A 19,157-nucleotide genomic window follows, 5' to 3' on the forward strand; every position below is an offset into this window, starting at 1 on the left:
CTTTAATTTAGATTTTGCATGAGCAGCAGAGTCACATGCTCAAATATAGTTTTTAAACTTTTCTAGTGCTTCTTGATGATAATATAATCATATATCTAGGTTGAACCATTGATTCCTCAGTTCCTCACTGTCCATCACTGTAGTGCCTTTGCCTTTGAGTTTTGAGTGGTTGAAATAGATTATCCATAGTATTCGTTTGCACCATTTGTTAAATTAAAATTGATATTAGCTCTCTGTATTAACCATATTTCTATAATTACATGTTAGGGGCACATCTGAAATCTTAGTCAAGGTTACTTCTGAACTTCTAATTTTCAGCAGACTTATTTTCTGTCATTGATAACATATATAAGTATGATGGATGAGCATTTAAAACTAACAAATGCCTTGATGATTTTCGTGTGACTTTTGCTATCTGATGCTTATATTCTGAATTATTTATCCTTTTCACTTATTTTTTTCGCCGGTATCAAGTAGCCAAATAATTTTAGATATTCAGTAGGTATGTCGTAATAATTGGCTGGTCAAGTCAACCTGGTGGGTCTGTTACTCTGTCTATTCATCAACTTGAGGGCATATATAGAAGTTTAATACAACTGACTTTGAGGCTCAGATTCCCACTACTTGGGTCACTTTCGCCCTGATAGGCACTACTGGTTTACTTTCTCTACCTTCCAAGACCTTCCTTGCTCACATATCATTTAGCTTCTTTCTTTGATACCTTTTGCTCTCTGTTCCGCTATAGGCTCTTCTTCCTTGCTTCTTTGTATTTGGATTTCTTGTAATTTGCAGATATTTTCCCTCTTTCCGAAATGGGCACTGAACTAGCTGTTACAGGATGGTTCTTGTCGCCTATTATACGGGAGATGCAAGATACTGCACTGTCCTACATAAGGGGGCAATTTAGTTGGGAGAAGGATCAAGAAAAGGACCTTGAGCGCCTTGACACTATCCTTACAGAGATCTTGGCCATTGTGGACGTCATTGAGAAGAGGGAGATCAAGGATCGTAATCAGAGGAAGCTGCTCTGGAAGCTCAAGGATGCCATTTACAGTGCTGTTGATGTGCTTGATAGCTTCCAGTACATGGCCCTCAAGTACAAAATTGACAGCCAAGCTATGGTGAGTCGCTTTACCTCATCCTGTGTTTACTTGGGTAAGCGAATAGTAGGTACTGACAAGTTTCGGAGGAAGCTAACTGATATGTTGGAAAAATTGGATGAGGTTAAAACCACCGCTGATACCTTGTTCAAATTGGTTAGTTTTGATAGTGCTACTGCAAAACTGCTCCCAGTCACACGGTCACGTGTAACTTCCCCTTTGAAAGAAGAGAACCACATATATGGTCGAAAAGATGAGCTTGATAAGCTGAGAGATCTGTTGCTTGTGCCGAGTGACAGTAGCGCACCTGGACCTAGTAACTCATGTATTCCTGTCATATCCATTATTGGTGTTGGTGGGATCGGGAAGACGAGTCTAGCACAATTAGCTTTCCGAGATGAAAGGATACGTGCGAACTTTGGTCTTAGGATTTGGGTTTGTGTGCCCGACGTTTATGATGAAATGAGATTAACAAGGGACATTTTGGAAACTTTAACAGATGCAAATTATCGAAGCGTTACTGAATTTTCTGAATTGAAGAATGCTCTTCAAGAAAAGATAAGCGGTAAGAATTTTCTTCTCGTATTAGACGATGTTTGGTATGATGAGAGCAGAACAAATTGGGAGAATGAATTAGTGTGGAGCAAAGTTTTATCAACATTGAATACTGGACTGGGAGGCTCTAGAATTTTGGTGACAACTCGAACAAACAGAGCCAGTGAACTCCTACATGCCGGGACATCTTTACCTTTAGGGGGATTGAATAGAGATGAATACTGGATGCTATTCAAATGCTGCGCCTTTGGTGAGAAACATCCTGGACTGTTTCCAGAACTTAAGGAAATAGGAGTGCAGATTGCTGAAAGATTAAATGGTTTGCCTTTAGCAGCGAAGGTAATCGGCCGCCTATTAAATGTTGATTTAGATTCAAGTCATTGGAAGAAAGTGCTAGAGAGTGACATATCAGATGATGTTTTGAAGGTTCTCAGGTTGAGTTACCAACACTTGCCCATCCACTTGCAACTGTGCTTCAGCTTCTGCAGCTTATTCCCAAAGAACTGGCGTTTTGACCCCAAGAGGCTTACAGACATGTGGATTTCACAGGGCTTTGTTAAGAAGGAGGATGTGTCTGACAATGACATGAATGTTGAGGATGTTGCTAAGGGCTACTTTAATGACCTTGTACAGAGGTCATTCTTTGAGAGATCTTTGTTAAACCTCCCAATAGAGTATGTCATGCATGACTTGATCAATGACCTTGCCAGGAATGTTTCAAAGGACGAGTATGCCAGAATTGAGAGTGAGAAGCAAAAGGAGATCCGACCAAACATTCGCCATTTGTCTATATCGGCAAATTTGTTGGACGGTGTGAAGAAAGAAGAGATGAAAAATCTGCGCACCTTGATTGTTTGGAGCAAATCATGGTCTTGCTGGGAATTGTCCCTTCCAAATGATGTGTTCAGGAAGTCCAAACATATCCGTGTGCTAGACTTGACTGGTTGTTGCTTGGAGAGGCTGCCAACATCACTGAAAAAACTGAAACATTTGCGCTATCTCGCTTTTCGGGTTCCTGAAAAGCCCTTGCCCACATCAATGGTCCAACTTTATCACCTAGAGGTTCTAGTCACAAGAGGTCACTCTTGTCGAGAAAGTGAATGTGTCAAGCTTCCAATAAACATGAAGAAGAACCTACTCAAATTGAGAAAAGCTTACCTTTTTAATGATGGGGGTGCAATGATATCTGGTTTTGGTGGGCAAACTCTTCTGCATGGCCCAGGGGAATTCCATGTCAAGAAGGAGACTGGCCACAGACTTGGAGAGTTAAAGGAGATGAACAGTATCCAAGGCAAATTAAGTATTAGGTTTCTTGAGAACGTGGAACATCGGCAACAGGCTGTCGATGCCCACCTAGATTGTAAAAAGCATGTGCGACACTTGCAGTTAGAGTGGAGTGATCTCCCAAGGCCTATTACTTCTGAGTTGGATTCTGATGTTCTGGAGGCCCTTAGACCTCACCGTGATCTTGACCGGCTGAATATCACAGGTTATAGGGGAGTGGGTTCACCCTCTTGGTTTGAGACAAATTGGATGCAAGCACTGACTTCTGTAGTGCTTGAGAACTGCAAGGGTTGGGTGCAATTGCCCCCTCTTGGACAGCTTCCTCTACTGACGTACATTGTACTGAGAAACATGCATGCTGTTAGGCAGATAGATGAAGAATTCTATGGGAACGGTGACACAAAGGGATTTCCTAAGTTGGAAGAAATAGTATTTGATGGCATTCCCAACTGGGAGAAATGGTCTGGAATTGAAGATGGTTCATTGTTTCCATGTCTGACAAGACTCTACATCGCTAAGTGCCCTAAGCTTCAAGAAGCACCACACTTAAATACAAGACCAAAAGTTGAAGTGGAGATAACATCGGATTCCCTACCAAGTTCTTGTCTATTTGACTCCCTAATGGCATCAGCCTCGTATCTGATCTTGCGAGTCAACTGCTGCAGCTTCTTGAGTAGCCTGAATACTGACCAACTTAGCCATGTTGAGGAGCTGAACGTGAAGAGCTGCACAGATCCAATGCCAGCTGGTGGATTTGTCGGACTTAGCTCCCTTAAGTTGCTCAGAATCAGCAACTGTTCAGCATTACTATCGTCAGTTAGTGCAGGAGCAGATGAATATCGTGACACATGCTTTTTCCCTCCATCACTTTGCCATCTTGAAATAGTTGATTGCAATATTCTGTCCAGTCTGTTGCCAAGATACTTGCAAGGCCTAACTAACCTCTCCACCCTGGTGATTAATAGCTGTGACTCTATGGACTTGTTATCGTTTGCTTATGGACCCCACCACCTTACTGCTCTAGAAACCATTATCATTAAAGAGTGTCATTTCCTAGCCTCATTGGATGGGTTTGAAAATTTAATTGCCCTCAGGAAGTTAGTGGTAGCAGAATGTAACAATTTCTGCTCCTTGCCAGGTGACCTGAATGCAGTGATATCGCTCCACACATTAGCAATATATGGGTGCCCAAAGATGACATTTCTCCCCCAGAATGGCATACCAACTTCTGTACAGATAATTTTGTTGTCACGATTGGATCCGGAATTAGACAGGCAGCTTCAAAGGAGGGAAGGTACTGAATGGCACAAGATTGCTCATGTTCCTGAAAAGAAACTAGAGGTATATACTGCTTGCTATTTATTTCCATTGTACTGTGATGGGGTTTGTTCATATTTCCTTGCTGTATGTAGTGTTGTGTTATATAAATCAGCTCAATGGTTGTTGCTCAAGCTGCATTATAATCATGCCATGAATAATCACGATCTACAAACAAGTGCCAAGTATCTCAGATTACTATTTAATTTGCAAGTCCTACTGAAGATTCTTGGGCAAAAATATCGTGAAGTTCACCTAACTGTCTTAGAATTTTCTTCCTTAAAAAGGTTTTGTTTTTTACTAATACTTGTCCTCTGGCAGGTAGAGCTAATCGATCTGTTGACAATGTTTCCAAACAGTTCTTTGTAATGACTGATTGTTCTCGATGTGGGGTATGCCTTCCTGAACCACTCTAATACATTTAGTTCAACCAAATAACAAGTCATGTAAGTATATAAGTTCAATTATTGTATGGGAATATGGGGTGGGGAACATATCAAAACATTCATTAGCTTTTGTTTTATTACAGGCTTCGGAAACTCATGTATGGGCAGTATTACCTTTGCAGTTTATCAGTGCCAAACTGCCAATTAATTGTGTAGAAGCACATATTCCTTCTCAAGTTGTTCAATTGTTGCTCGGAAAAAGCTGAATCATCTGATTACGATGAAACTTCCTTCGGGTACATCTTTCGCTATGCTGGCCGGGTGGACGGAAGAATTTTCAAGCTGAATGCTATGGACCAATTTGAATGGTACGGAATATCCTGTAAAATACTAAATGTTGTATGCGTCTTAGTTTTTTTTTACCGTCTTTAAAAAAGTATCTAAAAATTTAGATTTTTTTTACCATCCTAAAAAAGTATCTCAAGTTAGCATACTTTTTAATATAAAATGTATGGTATCCTGAGATACCAAAAATTTGTACTAAAATTTATACATTGTACCTTGAGATACCATGATAAAAATGATTTTTTTATTATCCTTAAAAAGTATCTCAAGGTATTATACTTTTTTTTACCTTGGGGTACCAAAAAATTGTACTAAAAATCTTGGTATCTCGAGATACTTTTCAAGGACGATAAAAAAGTCGCAAAATTTAGTACCTTGAGGTACTTGAATTTTTTACTAAAATTTTTAGTACCTCAAGACATTTTCTCAAGTATGGTAAAAGAAACTCGACTATTAGATTTAAGTTACTATGTCATTTGTTGTTGATATTTAATTCAAGCAGTTGAACTTCCGACAATGCTCTTCAATAGACGAAAGTATATCCCCTGAAGAGTTTAGAATTATTTTCCAGGTTGAATAATATCGTACACTTTCCTGATCCTTACAAAACTCACAAACTCTCAAACACCCTGGTCTATTTGGACCCTTCACACTTTCTCATAGCAAGTTTAATACTGTAGCTAAGCATTAGCGATAATCATATATCACACCATCTAAAGTTAATTATATTAATAGAGCATATAGCACTTGATTATTAACATGATAAACAATAGACATACTTTACTAATATATTTTCAGCTGTATACTTCTCTCTTTACACATATTGACATATTATGGTCCTATTTAGATCCTTCAAAATGACAAAAGTTTTACCATTTTAAAACATTTTTTAGCAAAATTGATCTAAACACTAGGGTAAGAAAATGACAATTTGACATTTGACAGTCTGGACTAGCGAATTTCACTAAAAAGTACATAGGGACACGGACCACCTCTTACTTTTGTAAAAAAATAACTTTTGCATGTCTCTAAACACCAACTTATAAAAATACAATACTAAAACTTCCGTCACCAAAACTTTTATCATTCCAAATGCCCCTAAACTAGGCCTACATGTATTAGTGTAGGTCTCATTTACTTAGATTTCGCGTGCAGTTGACTATTATTTAGTAGGCCACATAGGGCATGACAACGCTTGTGTCGTAGATGGCAGATTTGCAAAAATGTTCTCAACTCAGTTTGCAGTGCAGATGACGGGACCATTGTCTCACCAGGCGACAGCAAGAGCTTGTGCTCTGAGGTGGAATCAGTGTGGCTCCGTTGTATGATTTGCAGATAATGAATATTGAATAATATACTTATAGTATCTCCGCAAAAAAAATATTTATAGTTAATCTTAATTACATACAAAATATTAAATAGCTTATAGACAATAAAATAGCCTTAAGTTGTATCACATATCTTTTATCCGTCCGTACGATACATTCGAGGTGCTTACAGTCAACCACTCTCCATGACTTGTTTATAGCTACCACACTCACCGTTATTACCTTTGTTCTTCGAGTACTAACCAATCCTAAAATTAATTACTTTTAAACTGCAGTCATGTCTACCTGTCATGTTTTGAGGAGGATCTAAACTGAGCCATGGTTTCATGTGATTAATTAGTGGCGAGGAGTCCACGTAGCAGCCGGGTGGCTCAGGCGGCGCCTCGGCATCGACGACGCTACCCTCCAGCATCCGCACTACCTGCTGCATCGTCGGCCGGACCACGGGGTTCGGCTCGACGCACCACAGTGCTACGCGCGCGAACCTCTCCACCTTCTCCAGGTCAGCCGCCGTCGCGCCATCGTCGCCGTCGCCGTCGTCGCCGCCGCCGTGCAACATGAGCTCCGTCCTCCTGGCACCAACCAGCTGTCCGGCCCACCCGAACAACGTGACCGTCTCGTCGCCGTCGCCGCCACCGTCGTGGAGCGGCTCCTGGCACCTCCGGCAGGAGATGATCTCCAGCAGCACGACGCCGAAGCTGTACACGTCCGCCTTGGTGTCCACGCGGGCGTCGCCGCGGAGCCACTCCGGCGCGATGTACCCCCTCGTGCCCCGCACGTCGGTCACCGTGGCGTGCACGGTGTGGTCGCCGAGGAGCTTGGCGATGCCGAAGTCGGTGATCCTCGGGACGTTCTTGCCGTCCAGCAGGATGTTGTCCGGCTTGATGTCCCAGTGGATGATCGGTGAGTTGCACCCTTCGTGCAGGTACTCGATCCCCCTGGCGATGCCGAGCGCGGCCTCGGCGCGCCAGCTCCACGGCGGCCGCCGCCGGCGACCGGCCGGCCCGAAGAGGGCGCCCCGAAGCGAGCCGCCCGGCATGAACTCGAACACCAGCATCCGCTCCGTGCCTTCGTTGCAGTAGCCGATCATGCGGACAAGGTTCCGGTGGTGGATCTGCCCGACGGACTGGACCTCGTTGGTGAACTCCCGCTCGCTGTACTCGTTCGAGCTGATCAGACTCTTCACCGCGACGAGCTCCGGCTCCGGCGACCTCACCGTCCCTTGGTACACCTCGCCGAAGCTTCCTTTGCCGAGCAGCTTCGCGAAGCCATTGGTGGCTTGGTGGAGCTCCTTGCTGCTGAAGGCTCTCACGCTCGTCGTCGTCACCGCCGGCTGCCGGCATGTGTACTTGCTGAGCCAGCTGTGTGACAGGAAGGACAAGCAAACGATGGCGAGCACCTTCCCTGCTCTTGGCGACGGAGGAACGCCGCCTCTGGCACGCACCTTGACGAGCGCCTTCGTCGTGACGTCATTCGCCTGCCGCCCGTTCGTCAGCGCCGCAACCTCCACGCAGTCGGTGCCGGCGATCACCAGCGCGGCGGCGCAGTAGCAGTCGTTGAGGCAGTAGTCGCGGCACTGCGACTCATTGGTTGACGAGAACTTCTTGTAGTACATGGAGGCCTCCCACGTGGTGTTGGGCAACTCGACGAGCTCGAACTCGTCGGAGTCGCCCTTGCCCTCCTCGCCGCCGCACGTCTGCGGCACGAACGCCGGCGTGCAGCCGCTGTCCTTGTGCTGCTCGTCGGCGTAAGTGTACCCGTTCGGGCACACGCAGCTAAGCCGATCCTTCGTCTCCACGCAGTACGAGTCCGGCCCGCACATGCCCTGCAGGCCGGGCGTCCTCTTGTTGCAGCTGTCGCTGGGGAACGCCCTGGCGATGGTCCAAGATGCGTCGCCGGCGCCGGCAACGTTCTTGGGGCTGACGTGAGGCGGACGATGCCGTCAGGGTCCATCCTAGCGAGGCGGTAGTAGTCGCCGCCGGAGGCGGAGCTCGCCGGGGGAGATATCAAGCTCTGGACGCTGCCAGGTGGCCCTTGTCGTCGAAGGTCACCGTCGTGTTGCCGTGGGGGCCATTGGTGTAGGCCTGCCAGTAGGCGTTGTCCGGGCTGTTGCCGGCGAGGAGGTCGATGTAGAGGACGACGTTGCCGTCGGTCTGGACGCCCATGCTGAAGCGGCCGGTGGTGAACTCCGCGTCCGCGCGCTTGGCGAAGAGCTTCCCCTCGGACCGGCCGTCCATGGCCAACCACTGTCCCGGCAGGAGCGTGTCCGTCGGGTACCAGAAGCTGTCCCACAGCACGTCGCCGGAGTCCCCAAGGAACCGGAGGCTGCCGGAGTCGCGGAGCACGACGGCGGAGCCGCGCGCCTGTGGAGCGACTGGCGCCCTCCACAGCACACTGCCGTCGGCGTCGGCCAGCACGAGCTGGCCGTCCGCCGTGACGCTGAGCGCGGACTGCGCGGTGCCGACGGCCGTGTCGCCCGACACCGACTGCTTGGCGAACCAAACCACTGACTGCGGCGGCGAGGCACTGCCACCGCCGCCGCCGCCGGCGAAGCGGAACCACGTGGCGAGGATGAATTTACCCGGGCCGACGGAGCGGAAGCCGAACGCGAAGTCGCCGGACGGGCTGGTGATGTACCCCGGCGGCGTCAGCTCCACTCCGGCGGTCAGGTTGGTCTCTCGCTGCGCCACGGCCACCGAGACGACATTGGCAAGCTCCTCCGTGCGCCAGCACCACGGCGACACAGAGAACTGCATCGCGCCACCAATGGAACGCCATGATCGACGTACGCCGCGTCGTTGAGAGCCAACGGTGCAAGCATCCTTCGTCGTATATAGCGGCAGCCAGCAGATGACTGGGTGGATACGTTTTAGCTTTTTAGGCTCGGTGGGGTGGACGGGTCAGGCGTGCCCAGTGCGTCGTCACAGAGTATTTTGACCTATTGGATGTTGACTTGTCTTGCTCATAGTCAACAGGTCAACGGATCAAGCATGCCACGACCGACGGACCGAGTGTATGGGAGGAATTGCATGTATGTATCAGTAGCCATGGATGTCTGGATCCAACCGAGTTCTCACGTTCTAGCAGCGGAAAGTGTTTTTAAATCAAAAATAATTTACGAATAATTTTTTTATATACATATATTTTTATCAATCTAAAAGACAAGGTTGAGAATAAACTTTAGTGAAAAAAATTCAAAAACTCTAAATTTAAGGTTAAAAAAATTAAATTATATCTTATAAATATAGATAAAAGTGAAAAGATAGGGGTGTATAACTTTGTCGTGTCAAGTGTCAATGAAGACGTGTTTAATTGTCTGCATCCCACTGCCAGGAATGTTTATTAGCATGTGTTGGTTGGGTGAGATTGTGCACTGCCAGGAATGTTAATTTGCTTGTGCTTGTGCACTACAAATAAGGGAAATTTAACTTTTAACCACTCTTACGAGCGATCAAAACAGATTTACCACTCGTTATCTATGACATATAGATCTTCATGAGTCTATGGCATGTAGATCCAATGATAAATCTATTATGAAAATTCGTAATAGTGGCAAAAAGTTAAATGCCCTGATAAAATTATCCTAGTTAGCTAATTTGATATGAGCATTAAGATCATGGGCTAAATGATGTTGATTGAGTTCAACACATACGACATAGACGGTAAAATACATACCTATACCTATAAGTGCGACATAAATACATGTTTATAACCATTTTCAACTTTAAATAATGTTAATAGCATGCACTAGTGTTAATTTGGATTGGAAGCACCTCGAGGATCATTGATTGTCTAAGGGGATGGGGTGAATATGTGCTACCTAAAACTACAAAAATTTCGCAATGGAATTAGTACTGACCGGACAGTTTGGGGTTAGGTTGGACAACCCTATTAGCTCTGGACAATCCGATCACACTCAGAGAAACTTGAAACACACCTTGCACCAAAGAGATCTAGACGGTCCGACTTAGATCACACAATCCAACCTTCATAGAGAAAATGCAAAAGCCTGACTAGATAAGCTCTTGACATACTCACAATTCACATAATCTATGAGGTGATGAAGATAAATACACAAGAGACAATAAGCTCACCAAATTGCTCAAGAGACAAATTAAAAAATTACCGTAAAGAGATGAGACACTGATTTACTTACCAAAGCTCAGAACCAACCATTCATACTCTTTATTGAGAAACCACCTATGATAAAGTCTTGGTTTCAATGCTGGCCCTAAGGACAAACCTATGCTCCAAGCAACCACTAAGACCCAAGCTTGAACAACACTAGAACTCCACTTGATCTATCAAGCTTACTCTACGAAGCAACCACTAAGGCAAAACTTGAATTCCACTCACTTTACCACTTCCCTTTGGAGTTGAGGTAGAACCTTCGTAATCTTCTCTCTTACATACCACGCACACCTTCATTGCTCGCAAGTCACGAGTTTCTCCTTCTCTGATTACAATTGCTCAAATTCTCCAACTTGAAGTATATACACTTCACACCACTCTCTCTAGCAACACGAAAGCTCTAAAACACTTTTGAGATGGTTGGAGATTAACTAGCTTTTTAACCTTTGCACTTAGCACACTCTCTCTAGCTTTTTAACTAGCTTTTTAACCTTTGCTCTTATTTTCTTGTTTAATTCAACTAGTAATATATCTTGCTAAGTACATAAGTACTCATTCTTGCATAAATTGATATATAGATAACTTCGAAAGATGATGGGATCTTCTAAGGTGAAGACTTAATATAGGCTTTGTCTACACTTGAGCTTTGGCTTGGGGAGTCTTTTACTTTTTTTTTTGTAAGAATTCCTTTAGTTTGGATCTTATAACCTTTAGAGTTGTAATAAACAACTATCATGAAATTAATCAAAGCTTGTTCTGTTTTATCATTCTATGAGTGGTTGAAATCCTGGACGATCATGAGGAATTTCTTTCGGGGCACAAATATTAAATTTTGATGTCCCCAGAGCTATGACACCCTTATGAAACAATATGATCCTGAGTTGGTTAGTTCAGTCCCCCTATAATATATATTAGTTTTCCATTTATTTTTTAATAACTATTTTTTAAACTGTCATGTTAGTGTGTGTATATATGAAAACAATTAAAAGTGGTTTGTTCTATTTCATTTTTCTTATGTCAGAGTCTTATCTTTCTAAATACTCATAGCATAATATGTACATGTTGCTTCAAAATTGCAAGCTTCCTCAAGTTCAGATGCTGGGTTTACTCCAGTTGAAGATGAGGATGAACACCAACATGATCGGGTTGGAATTAAAATTATTTCAAAATGTTTCTGTTATATTGAACAAAAATTGCCCCAGTGCATTAGTACCTCATGTTTAACACACAACCATAATTATAGGGTCCGTTTGATGAAGAGGGGGGAAATGAGATTGGTGAAGACAATGGCAATGACGATGATACCGATGGGGATTATGCAATGTCTGAACGCGACCATGAATATAATGATTTCTGGATTATCTAAAGGTGCACATAAAGACCTTGAACTTGTTTTTTTTTCTTATTTAGATAGACAAACATGTTAGTTTGGAGAATTTGCTCTCAATCTATGTGTTTTTTTTAATGTTAGAAACTTGCTTCAGTTAAAATCTTTAGGCAAGACATGTCATGAATTTTACTGGTGACGGATGATTAATATATGGCCAACAGTTTCTACAGGTGGCTGACGGTATAAACCCACTTGGTAAAAGTTGAAAATATTGTTAGTGCACTACTAGAATCACAAGAATTGCCTAGAGTTTAGTTAAAAAGCCTACAAACAGACGGGAAGATTTAGGTGGTCGGCCATTTTATATTTCACTGAAGGTTATAACAAGAATATTCAGCAAGTAACCGAGGGTTTTATGATACCTCTCTGAAATGATTATAAGTGGTTAACGGGGTATGATAGTAACTGAGAGTTTTAATATATCTCTCGGGAATAGTAACTAAGGGTTTTCATATAGAGCAATTTTACGGTACTTGAAAAAGTATCAAGAGGTGTAAAATTTTGGTACATTTTGATATCTAGATACTAGTACCTACTAAAGGACTGTAAAATTACTCTTTCATATAACACTTAGAAATGATTGTGTATGGTCGAGAGTGTTTATAGTTTCCAAAGGCTATGAAAGAGACGCTCAGCTGTATGGAAAAGTTACCTAGGAGGGACATAACTCGTTAAGGTTTATATACCGAGTAATTTTATAGTACTTGAGAAGTAGCAGGAGGCATAAAATTTTGGTACCTACTTGTACCTATTGAAGAACCGTAAAATTGCTCTTATATATCTCATCTGTCTTCTTTGATATATCCGATATATTGACCTGACTCAAGGTTTCTATCGAGGGTTTAAAGGCATAGGAGTTCATCACGATTAAAACTGAAAACCAAGTCAGAGGATATAGAGTTAAAGTTCAGATACATCCTTATGAACAAAGCTGAAGAATCGTTCCTAGTGCATGCAACGAATGAGAACAAAGAGATAAAACCTGAACAAAATCAAATTAATCGAATTGAACCGGAGAAGAAGAACCTGAGAGCATATGAATCCGTAGAAATATCTCTATGGCGATGCATCCGCAAAGCTAGGAAGATCAGGCAGCGCGTGGACCTGAATCACACCCTCCAGCATCTGCACCACCTGATGCATCGTCGGCCGAAGCGACGGGTTCCTCTCGATGCACAAGAAAGCCACGCGCGCGAACCGCTCCACCCTCTCCAGATCCGCCGCCGCCGTGTCGTCGTCGCTACGCGGAAGAACCGCGACCCTGTTATGCTTGATCAACCGGCCTGCCCAACCGAACAGCGTGACAGAATCGCCGCCGCCGTCCTCGCCGTGGCCAGATACTGGGTCCTGGCACCTCCTGCAGCATATCATCTCGAGCAGCACGACGCCGAAGCTATACACGTCCACCTTGGTGTCGATGCGCCTCTCGCTGTGGAACCACTCGGGGGCGATGTAGCCTCTGGTTCCCCTCACGTCGGTCACCGTCGTGTGCAACTGCTGGTCGCCGAGGAGCCTCGCGATCCCGAAGTCGGTGATCTTTGGGTTGTTCTTGTCATCCAGCAGTATGTTGTCCGGCTTGATGTCGCAGTGGATGATCGGCGAAGTGCACCCTTCGTGCAGGTACTCGATCCCCTTGGCGATGCCGAGCGCGGCCAGCTCCATGGTGGGCGTGGACGCCGGAAGAGGAAGCTCCGGAGCGAGCCACTCGGCATGAACTCGAAGACGAGCATCCGCTGCTCACGCTCCTTGCAGTAGCCGACCATGCGGACCAGGTTCCGGTGGTGGATCCGCCCGATGGAGTGCACCTCGTTGGCGAACTCCCTCTCGCTGTACTCGTTGGAGGTGACGAGCCTCTTCACCGCGATGTCATGTGGGTGCACTGACTTGGCCACGCCATGGTAGACCTCGCCGAAGCCTCCTCTTCCTAGCAACCTCTGGAAACCATTGGTGGCTCGGTGGAGCTCCCTCCTGGTGAAAACCCTCACCGTGTCATGGTCGGTGTTGCTTCTTCTAATGCGCCGGTGCTGCAGAAGAAGCCAGGCGGCAGCGGCCAGCAGGAGAAGCACCGAGCAACCGAGGAGTATGTACGGCAGCAGTGGCAGCCTTCTCCGCGACGGCGGCGCCGGAGGGCTGCTCGTCCGAACCTTGATCAACACCTTCGCGGTGACGTGTCGCCCTTGCTGCCCGGAGCCCGCCAGCAGCGCCATCTTGGTGCAGAGGGTTGCGTCGGACTCGAACAGCGCCGCCACGCAGAAGCAGTCGCTCAGGCACATGTCGGCGCACTGCTCCTCCGCCGTGCGTGGATACACCATGTACGGCGAGGCCGTCCAGGTGGTGTTGGGCAGCCTGGTGATCCGGAATTCGGCGGAGCTGTTCGCCTCCACGTCGCAGCTCTGCGGCGCGAACACCGGTCGGCAACCAAGGTACCGTAGCTTCGTGTCGACGAAGGTGTAACCGGTCGGGCACGCGCAGTCGAGACGGTCGCCGGCGCCGGAGCCGGACACGCAGTACGAGTTGGGGCCGCAGAAACCGTCCAGGGCACGGGTTGACATGCCATAACCTGTGGTTGGGAACAGACCGGCGACGGTCCACGACGCGTTGGCTGCGGAGTTCCTAGGCCGGACGTACACGCGAACTATGCCGTCCGGGTCGAGCGGCGCGCGCTGGTAGCTGCCGGCGGTGGAGTTCGCCATGGGAGGTGTCAGCTCGTGCAGCGAGCCGTTCTTGATCTGGTAGTAGATGCTCCCCGTCGAGTCGAAAAAAAGAGTCGTGTTGCCGTCTGGGGTGTTGCCGGGCTGCTGGGTGCGGGTCGCCCCGTACGCTTTGCTCGAGTCAGCATTGCCGCCGCCGGCGAGGTTCATGAGGTACAGGACGATGTTGCCGTCGTTCTGCACGAACAGGCCGAAGCGGCCAGAGGAGAAATCCGCATCCGAGCGCCTGGACCGAAGGATTGCTCCAGCGGCCATGGACTGGCCAGGGAGGAGCGTGTCCGTCGGGTACCGGAAGCTCTCCCACACCACGGAGTTGTCGCCGGCGGCGAGGAACTGGAGGTTGCCCGAGTCCCGCAGCACGAGCACGAACCCGTTCGGCTGGGCCGCGTTCGAGTTCGTCCAGATGTTCCCGCCGCCGGTGGTGTCGGCGGCGAGGACGAGCTGGCCGAGGGCGACGCTGAACACGGACTGCGCCGTGGCAGTCACCGCCGATCCAGACGCCGGATCCGTCGCGTACCATACCACCGCCTTCTGCGTGTCGTTGACGTTGCACCATACGGCGAGTAGGAACTGGCTGTCCTCGCCGGAGACGAGGCGGAACCCGAAAGCGAAGTCGCCGGACGGGCTGGTGATGTAGCGAGGACGAAGAGTTGATCCGGCCGTGAGGTTCGCTTGAAGCAGCAGGCGAGGGTGGTGGTGCAGCAGCAGCACGATCATCAGCAGCAACCGAGCAAACGGTTTCATTTTCGCAAAATAAGGGAACAAGTTTTTTAACATACGGATATATAAACAATGTCATCTAAATAGTCATAGAAAAATATAAAAAGAATTAACAAGATAGTTTGATATGAGTTATATCACTCCACCAACATACAAGTTTAAATTTAACTTCTACAAGTTATAGCAAAAATAATAAAAACAATTATGAATATGCATATACTTAGTTTCAGTTTTGTTTGTTTTTTTGCTACAATTTATAGAAGTTTAATTTAAACTTGCATGTTTGTGAAGTGATATAACTCATATTAATATATCTTGTTAAATTTTTTCATATTTTTTAAAAACTATTTAAATAGCATGCAAGCACACGGATGTACATACACCCGTGTGCTAAAAATTGTTTCCCCAAAATAAGATGGTGTGTCTCTTGATCGGTGTTCTCAGGCCTTTTTTGATTCTTTTTTTGATGAGTTGTAGGAGTAAATTAAAATTGCTTTCCTCTTATGCATTGCATCGATAAAATTCTACACGCATTTACTGGTGACAGATCAATACAAATGCGAAACTGCGTGTTGACACATCCACTGTGTGATATCTGTGTTCTCAAGCTTGACTGGCTTCCCCCGGGAGAGAACATGCAAGGAAGCGTTTCGATCTTCCGCTGCATACTCTGCGTGTGAGGCTAGTCGATTTTAAGAAGGTGCTTCGGGATAGGGATGGTAATTGGACCCACGGATCCAGGTTCTAACGGGTTTTTTACCTAATGAGTACAGGTATGATTGAAGATTTATACCCATGGGTTCGTGGGGATGGGTATCCGTGAAGCTATGAGTTAGGTATGACTTTAGATTTAACCCATAGGTGTCCATTGGAGTGCAACAATCTAGCGACACCTTGAAATATTTGACATGGAGCATGCTTATTGTTCAGTATTATAAGTCGGGAGCATAAGAATATTATTTATGCATGATTTGCCGGTTGTGTTAATATGATTGTATGTCTGGACATTAGAATTCGTCGAGCTTAGCTTTACTTGCTTACTATTATACCTTTTTTATTTTCTTGTTACTATATTAATCAATCGACTATGTTCATTTGCTTATTCCATGCATTTAAATATTGAAAAACCTTAATACACTCATAGAGATGTCTTGATTAAGATATTTTTTTATTTGACATGGTTTCACTCGTGGATACCCATTAGGTTTCGAGTACCCAACGGGTATGGGTACAGGTTTAGTTTTGCACCCATAAAGGTTTACGGGTATGAGTTTACCTTACAATCATAGGTTTGGTGACGGGTGTGTTTTTACAAAACTCATTCCAAGCCTGACCCATGCCATCCCTACTCCGGGAAGACTCCATGGCCTATTCGGAGTGCAGGTTTCCAAAGCCCTTTAAAGTCCATACCTTAGGGCATTCACGGTGCGAGGGAGCCCCATCAAAGATCCCTAGCATCCACGTAGGATGAGACCACTCATCCAAACAAGTTTCCCACAGTGCAAGTGGCTCCAACTAAACCAAATATTTTTTATTTCAGCCCTATATTTTTTTATTTTAGTTCACATATTTTCTCTATTTACATCAGCGTACAAATCTTTACAATAAAAACCCTCAAATTAAAATATTTCTACTAAATCTACCCCTACCCTCCTCTCCGTCACTTTCCAACCAAGTCCTCGTTCTACTCCCCAGACAATGTGGCCGAAGGTCGAAGTGGCGGGTGGGCAGCTACCGAATCTCAGCGCGGCGGCGATGGCGGCTGTTGGATCTTGGCATGGCGGCAGGCATAGGTCCGTGCGACAGCTAATGAAGGTCGTCGGTACGGCGGGCGCCGGAGCTCAGGGCGGCAGCATGGGCTTATCTCAGCGCGGCGGCTATCGGATCTCGGAGCGGCGGCGAGCGGAGGTCCACGCGGTGGCGGGCGGATTTCGGCGTTGCGGGACCTCATGGCGGTGGCACAGACGAAGGTCAGTAACCCAGTATGGCAGCGGGCAGATTTTGGCGCGGTGGCGGGCGAAGGTCGGCGTTGCGGGACCTCATGGCGGTGGCACAGATGAAGGTCAGTAACCCAGTATGGCAGCGGGCAGATTTTGGCGCCGTGGACACCTTCTCCCCCCTCCCCCCCCCCCTCCTCTGGTCGCCGCTTGTTCGAGCTTCTCAACCATGGTAATACTCTACAAGCATCTTGGGGAGGGACCACATGCACCTACCATTTTCAGCATGAGGCTACTGTGTTTTGTAGAGGACGCACGTAGCTTGCATAAGAGCAAGTACAATAGCATGAGTCAGTAGGCTCCAAAAATTACATGTCAGCACTACATGGAAGGGAGAGAATTGAGAGAAAAGAGGAGAACAGACGCTTAATCTATAGTCGGCGGTAGCGCCTGAAAATACGGTACAAAGCAGATTTTGTGGGTCCCACAGCTATCCAGGCGATCTCCTGCTCCCGTCTGATCCAAGCGGCGAGCGAACACAGGGCCACACCAGCGAAGAAAAAAAAAGGAGACGTCGATGCTTGTAGCCATCTTGTAGCTGATATATTGTATGAGTTAGCTCTTAGCTAACTCTTGATGACATGGAAAAATATTAGAGTAAGCAGCCAACTCTTCTATTGATCTTGCTCTAAACCCTTCTTTTCTTCCCTCTCACCTCCAGCTCGGTTTCGATCCGACGAGGATTCTTAAGACCACGCTCCAGAGTGAAGCACTGTGAATGGCCTTCCAGGACCTATATTGACAAGACTATGCGCATTCAATACACTCCCTAGCGGCTTGCTCCTAGGGGTGTTAACGGAGTGGATTCGGATGGATAGTTGTCACACCATATCCTAAACCATATTTTTAAGCAAATGTGGAGCGGGTGCGGATGTTTCCGGATACGGATACGGATGCGGATTGTTGTGGATGTCGGAAATGGTGCGGAGTCGGTTCGAAAACGGATTATTATGATCGGATATAACATGTAATCAATACATAGTCATCTAATATTGAATTAAAAATACTTAGGGCTTTAGGGCTTTTGATTGAGTGCTTTGCGGGCTAAAAACTCGGATTATCCGCTAAAATGTCTATCGAATAATCCGATAAGAAAATCAGATAATCTGCATCTACCATATATTAACAATACCATATCCGTATCCGAATCCGCAACTCACTATCCGAATCCAAATCCGTACCCGCCGGATAGCTGTAAACCCCTACCACATTCTCAATTCAAGCGGATTCGGATCGGATAATATATCCGATCCGTTAACATCCCTACTTGCTCCCGACAAACTGGGAAGAGGGATTATGGAAGCAATTTAAAGACTGTGAATCCAGGACAATGCAAGTGGCAAAGATCCATAGGATTTACCCAAGCCAACGCCTAGCGAGCTGACCTGCGTTCGGCTGCCCCCTTTTCTAACCATATTTATCATTTTTCACGCGAACGCTTAACTAAACGGTGTGTTTTTTGTAAAAAATTTCTATAGAAAAGTTACTTTAAAATCATATTAATCTATTTTATAATTTTTTATAATTAAAAATTAATTAATCGTTTACTAATCTGTTACTGTATTTTTCATGATAGATAACTAACCCTCCTTCTCCCCCACGCCGAATGTGGCCTAACTAGGTGCATTCTCAAAGTAAGTTTTATAGGTTTCTATCCCATTAAATAATACCATGAGATAGCCTATACCAGGAGGTGAGCAAACCGAGTAGATCATGTATACTATAATATATTATGAAAATAGATAATGTGAAGAAAAAAAAAGAGTTCCAACAGGTCATATATCCTATCATCTAAAAATAGAAACTCCAAATATCGATGTTCTCTCCTACATCCATGTCTCAATCATAAAAGGAGAGAGCAATATCAACATGAGATGAAATAATTGGAAAATA

The 19,157-nt window shown here is 45.8% G+C and overlaps 1 protein-coding gene and 2 pseudogenes across 3 annotated transcripts; 1 reads left to right on the forward strand and 2 right to left on the reverse strand.

Moving 5' to 3' along the window:
- Window positions 1-1,140: 1,140 nt before the first annotated feature.
- LOC102699968 (putative disease resistance protein RGA4) lies at window positions 1,141-6,723 on the forward strand. Of its 3 annotated transcripts, XR_001550452.2 has the most exons (4): window positions 1,141-4,280; window positions 4,616-4,702; window positions 4,786-5,010; window positions 6,656-6,723. XR_001550452.2 is itself a non-coding variant. In XM_015838280.2 (3 exons), the coding sequence occupies exons 1-2, from the start codon at window positions 1,203-1,205 to the stop codon at window positions 4,670-4,672; spliced, it is 3,135 nt and encodes a 1,044-aa protein (XP_015693766.2). In that variant the 5' UTR covers window positions 1,141-1,202; the 3' UTR covers window positions 4,673-4,702; window positions 4,786-5,101. The 3 variants fall into 3 exon arrangements, 2 of the variants coding, with proteins under 2 accessions (XP_015693766.2, XP_040381477.1); XM_015838280.2 differs by lacking the exon at window positions 6,656-6,723 and having other exon boundaries at window positions 4,786-5,101; XM_040525543.1 differs by lacking the exons at window positions 4,786-5,010; window positions 6,656-6,723 and having other exon boundaries at window positions 4,578-4,696.
- Window positions 6,554-9,071, reverse strand: LOC102722505 (annotated as a pseudogene).
- A 3,582-nt stretch (window positions 9,072-12,653) lies between these two features.
- Window positions 12,654-15,291, reverse strand: LOC102722780 (annotated as a pseudogene).
- Between the last annotated feature and the right edge of the window lie 3,866 nt (window positions 15,292-19,157).

The sequence above is a fragment of the Oryza brachyantha genome, chromosome 6 (genome assembly GCF_000231095.2).
Source record: "Oryza brachyantha chromosome 6, ObraRS2, whole genome shotgun sequence".
In the NCBI taxonomy this organism is placed as follows: Eukaryota; Viridiplantae; Streptophyta; class Magnoliopsida; order Poales; family Poaceae; genus Oryza; species Oryza brachyantha.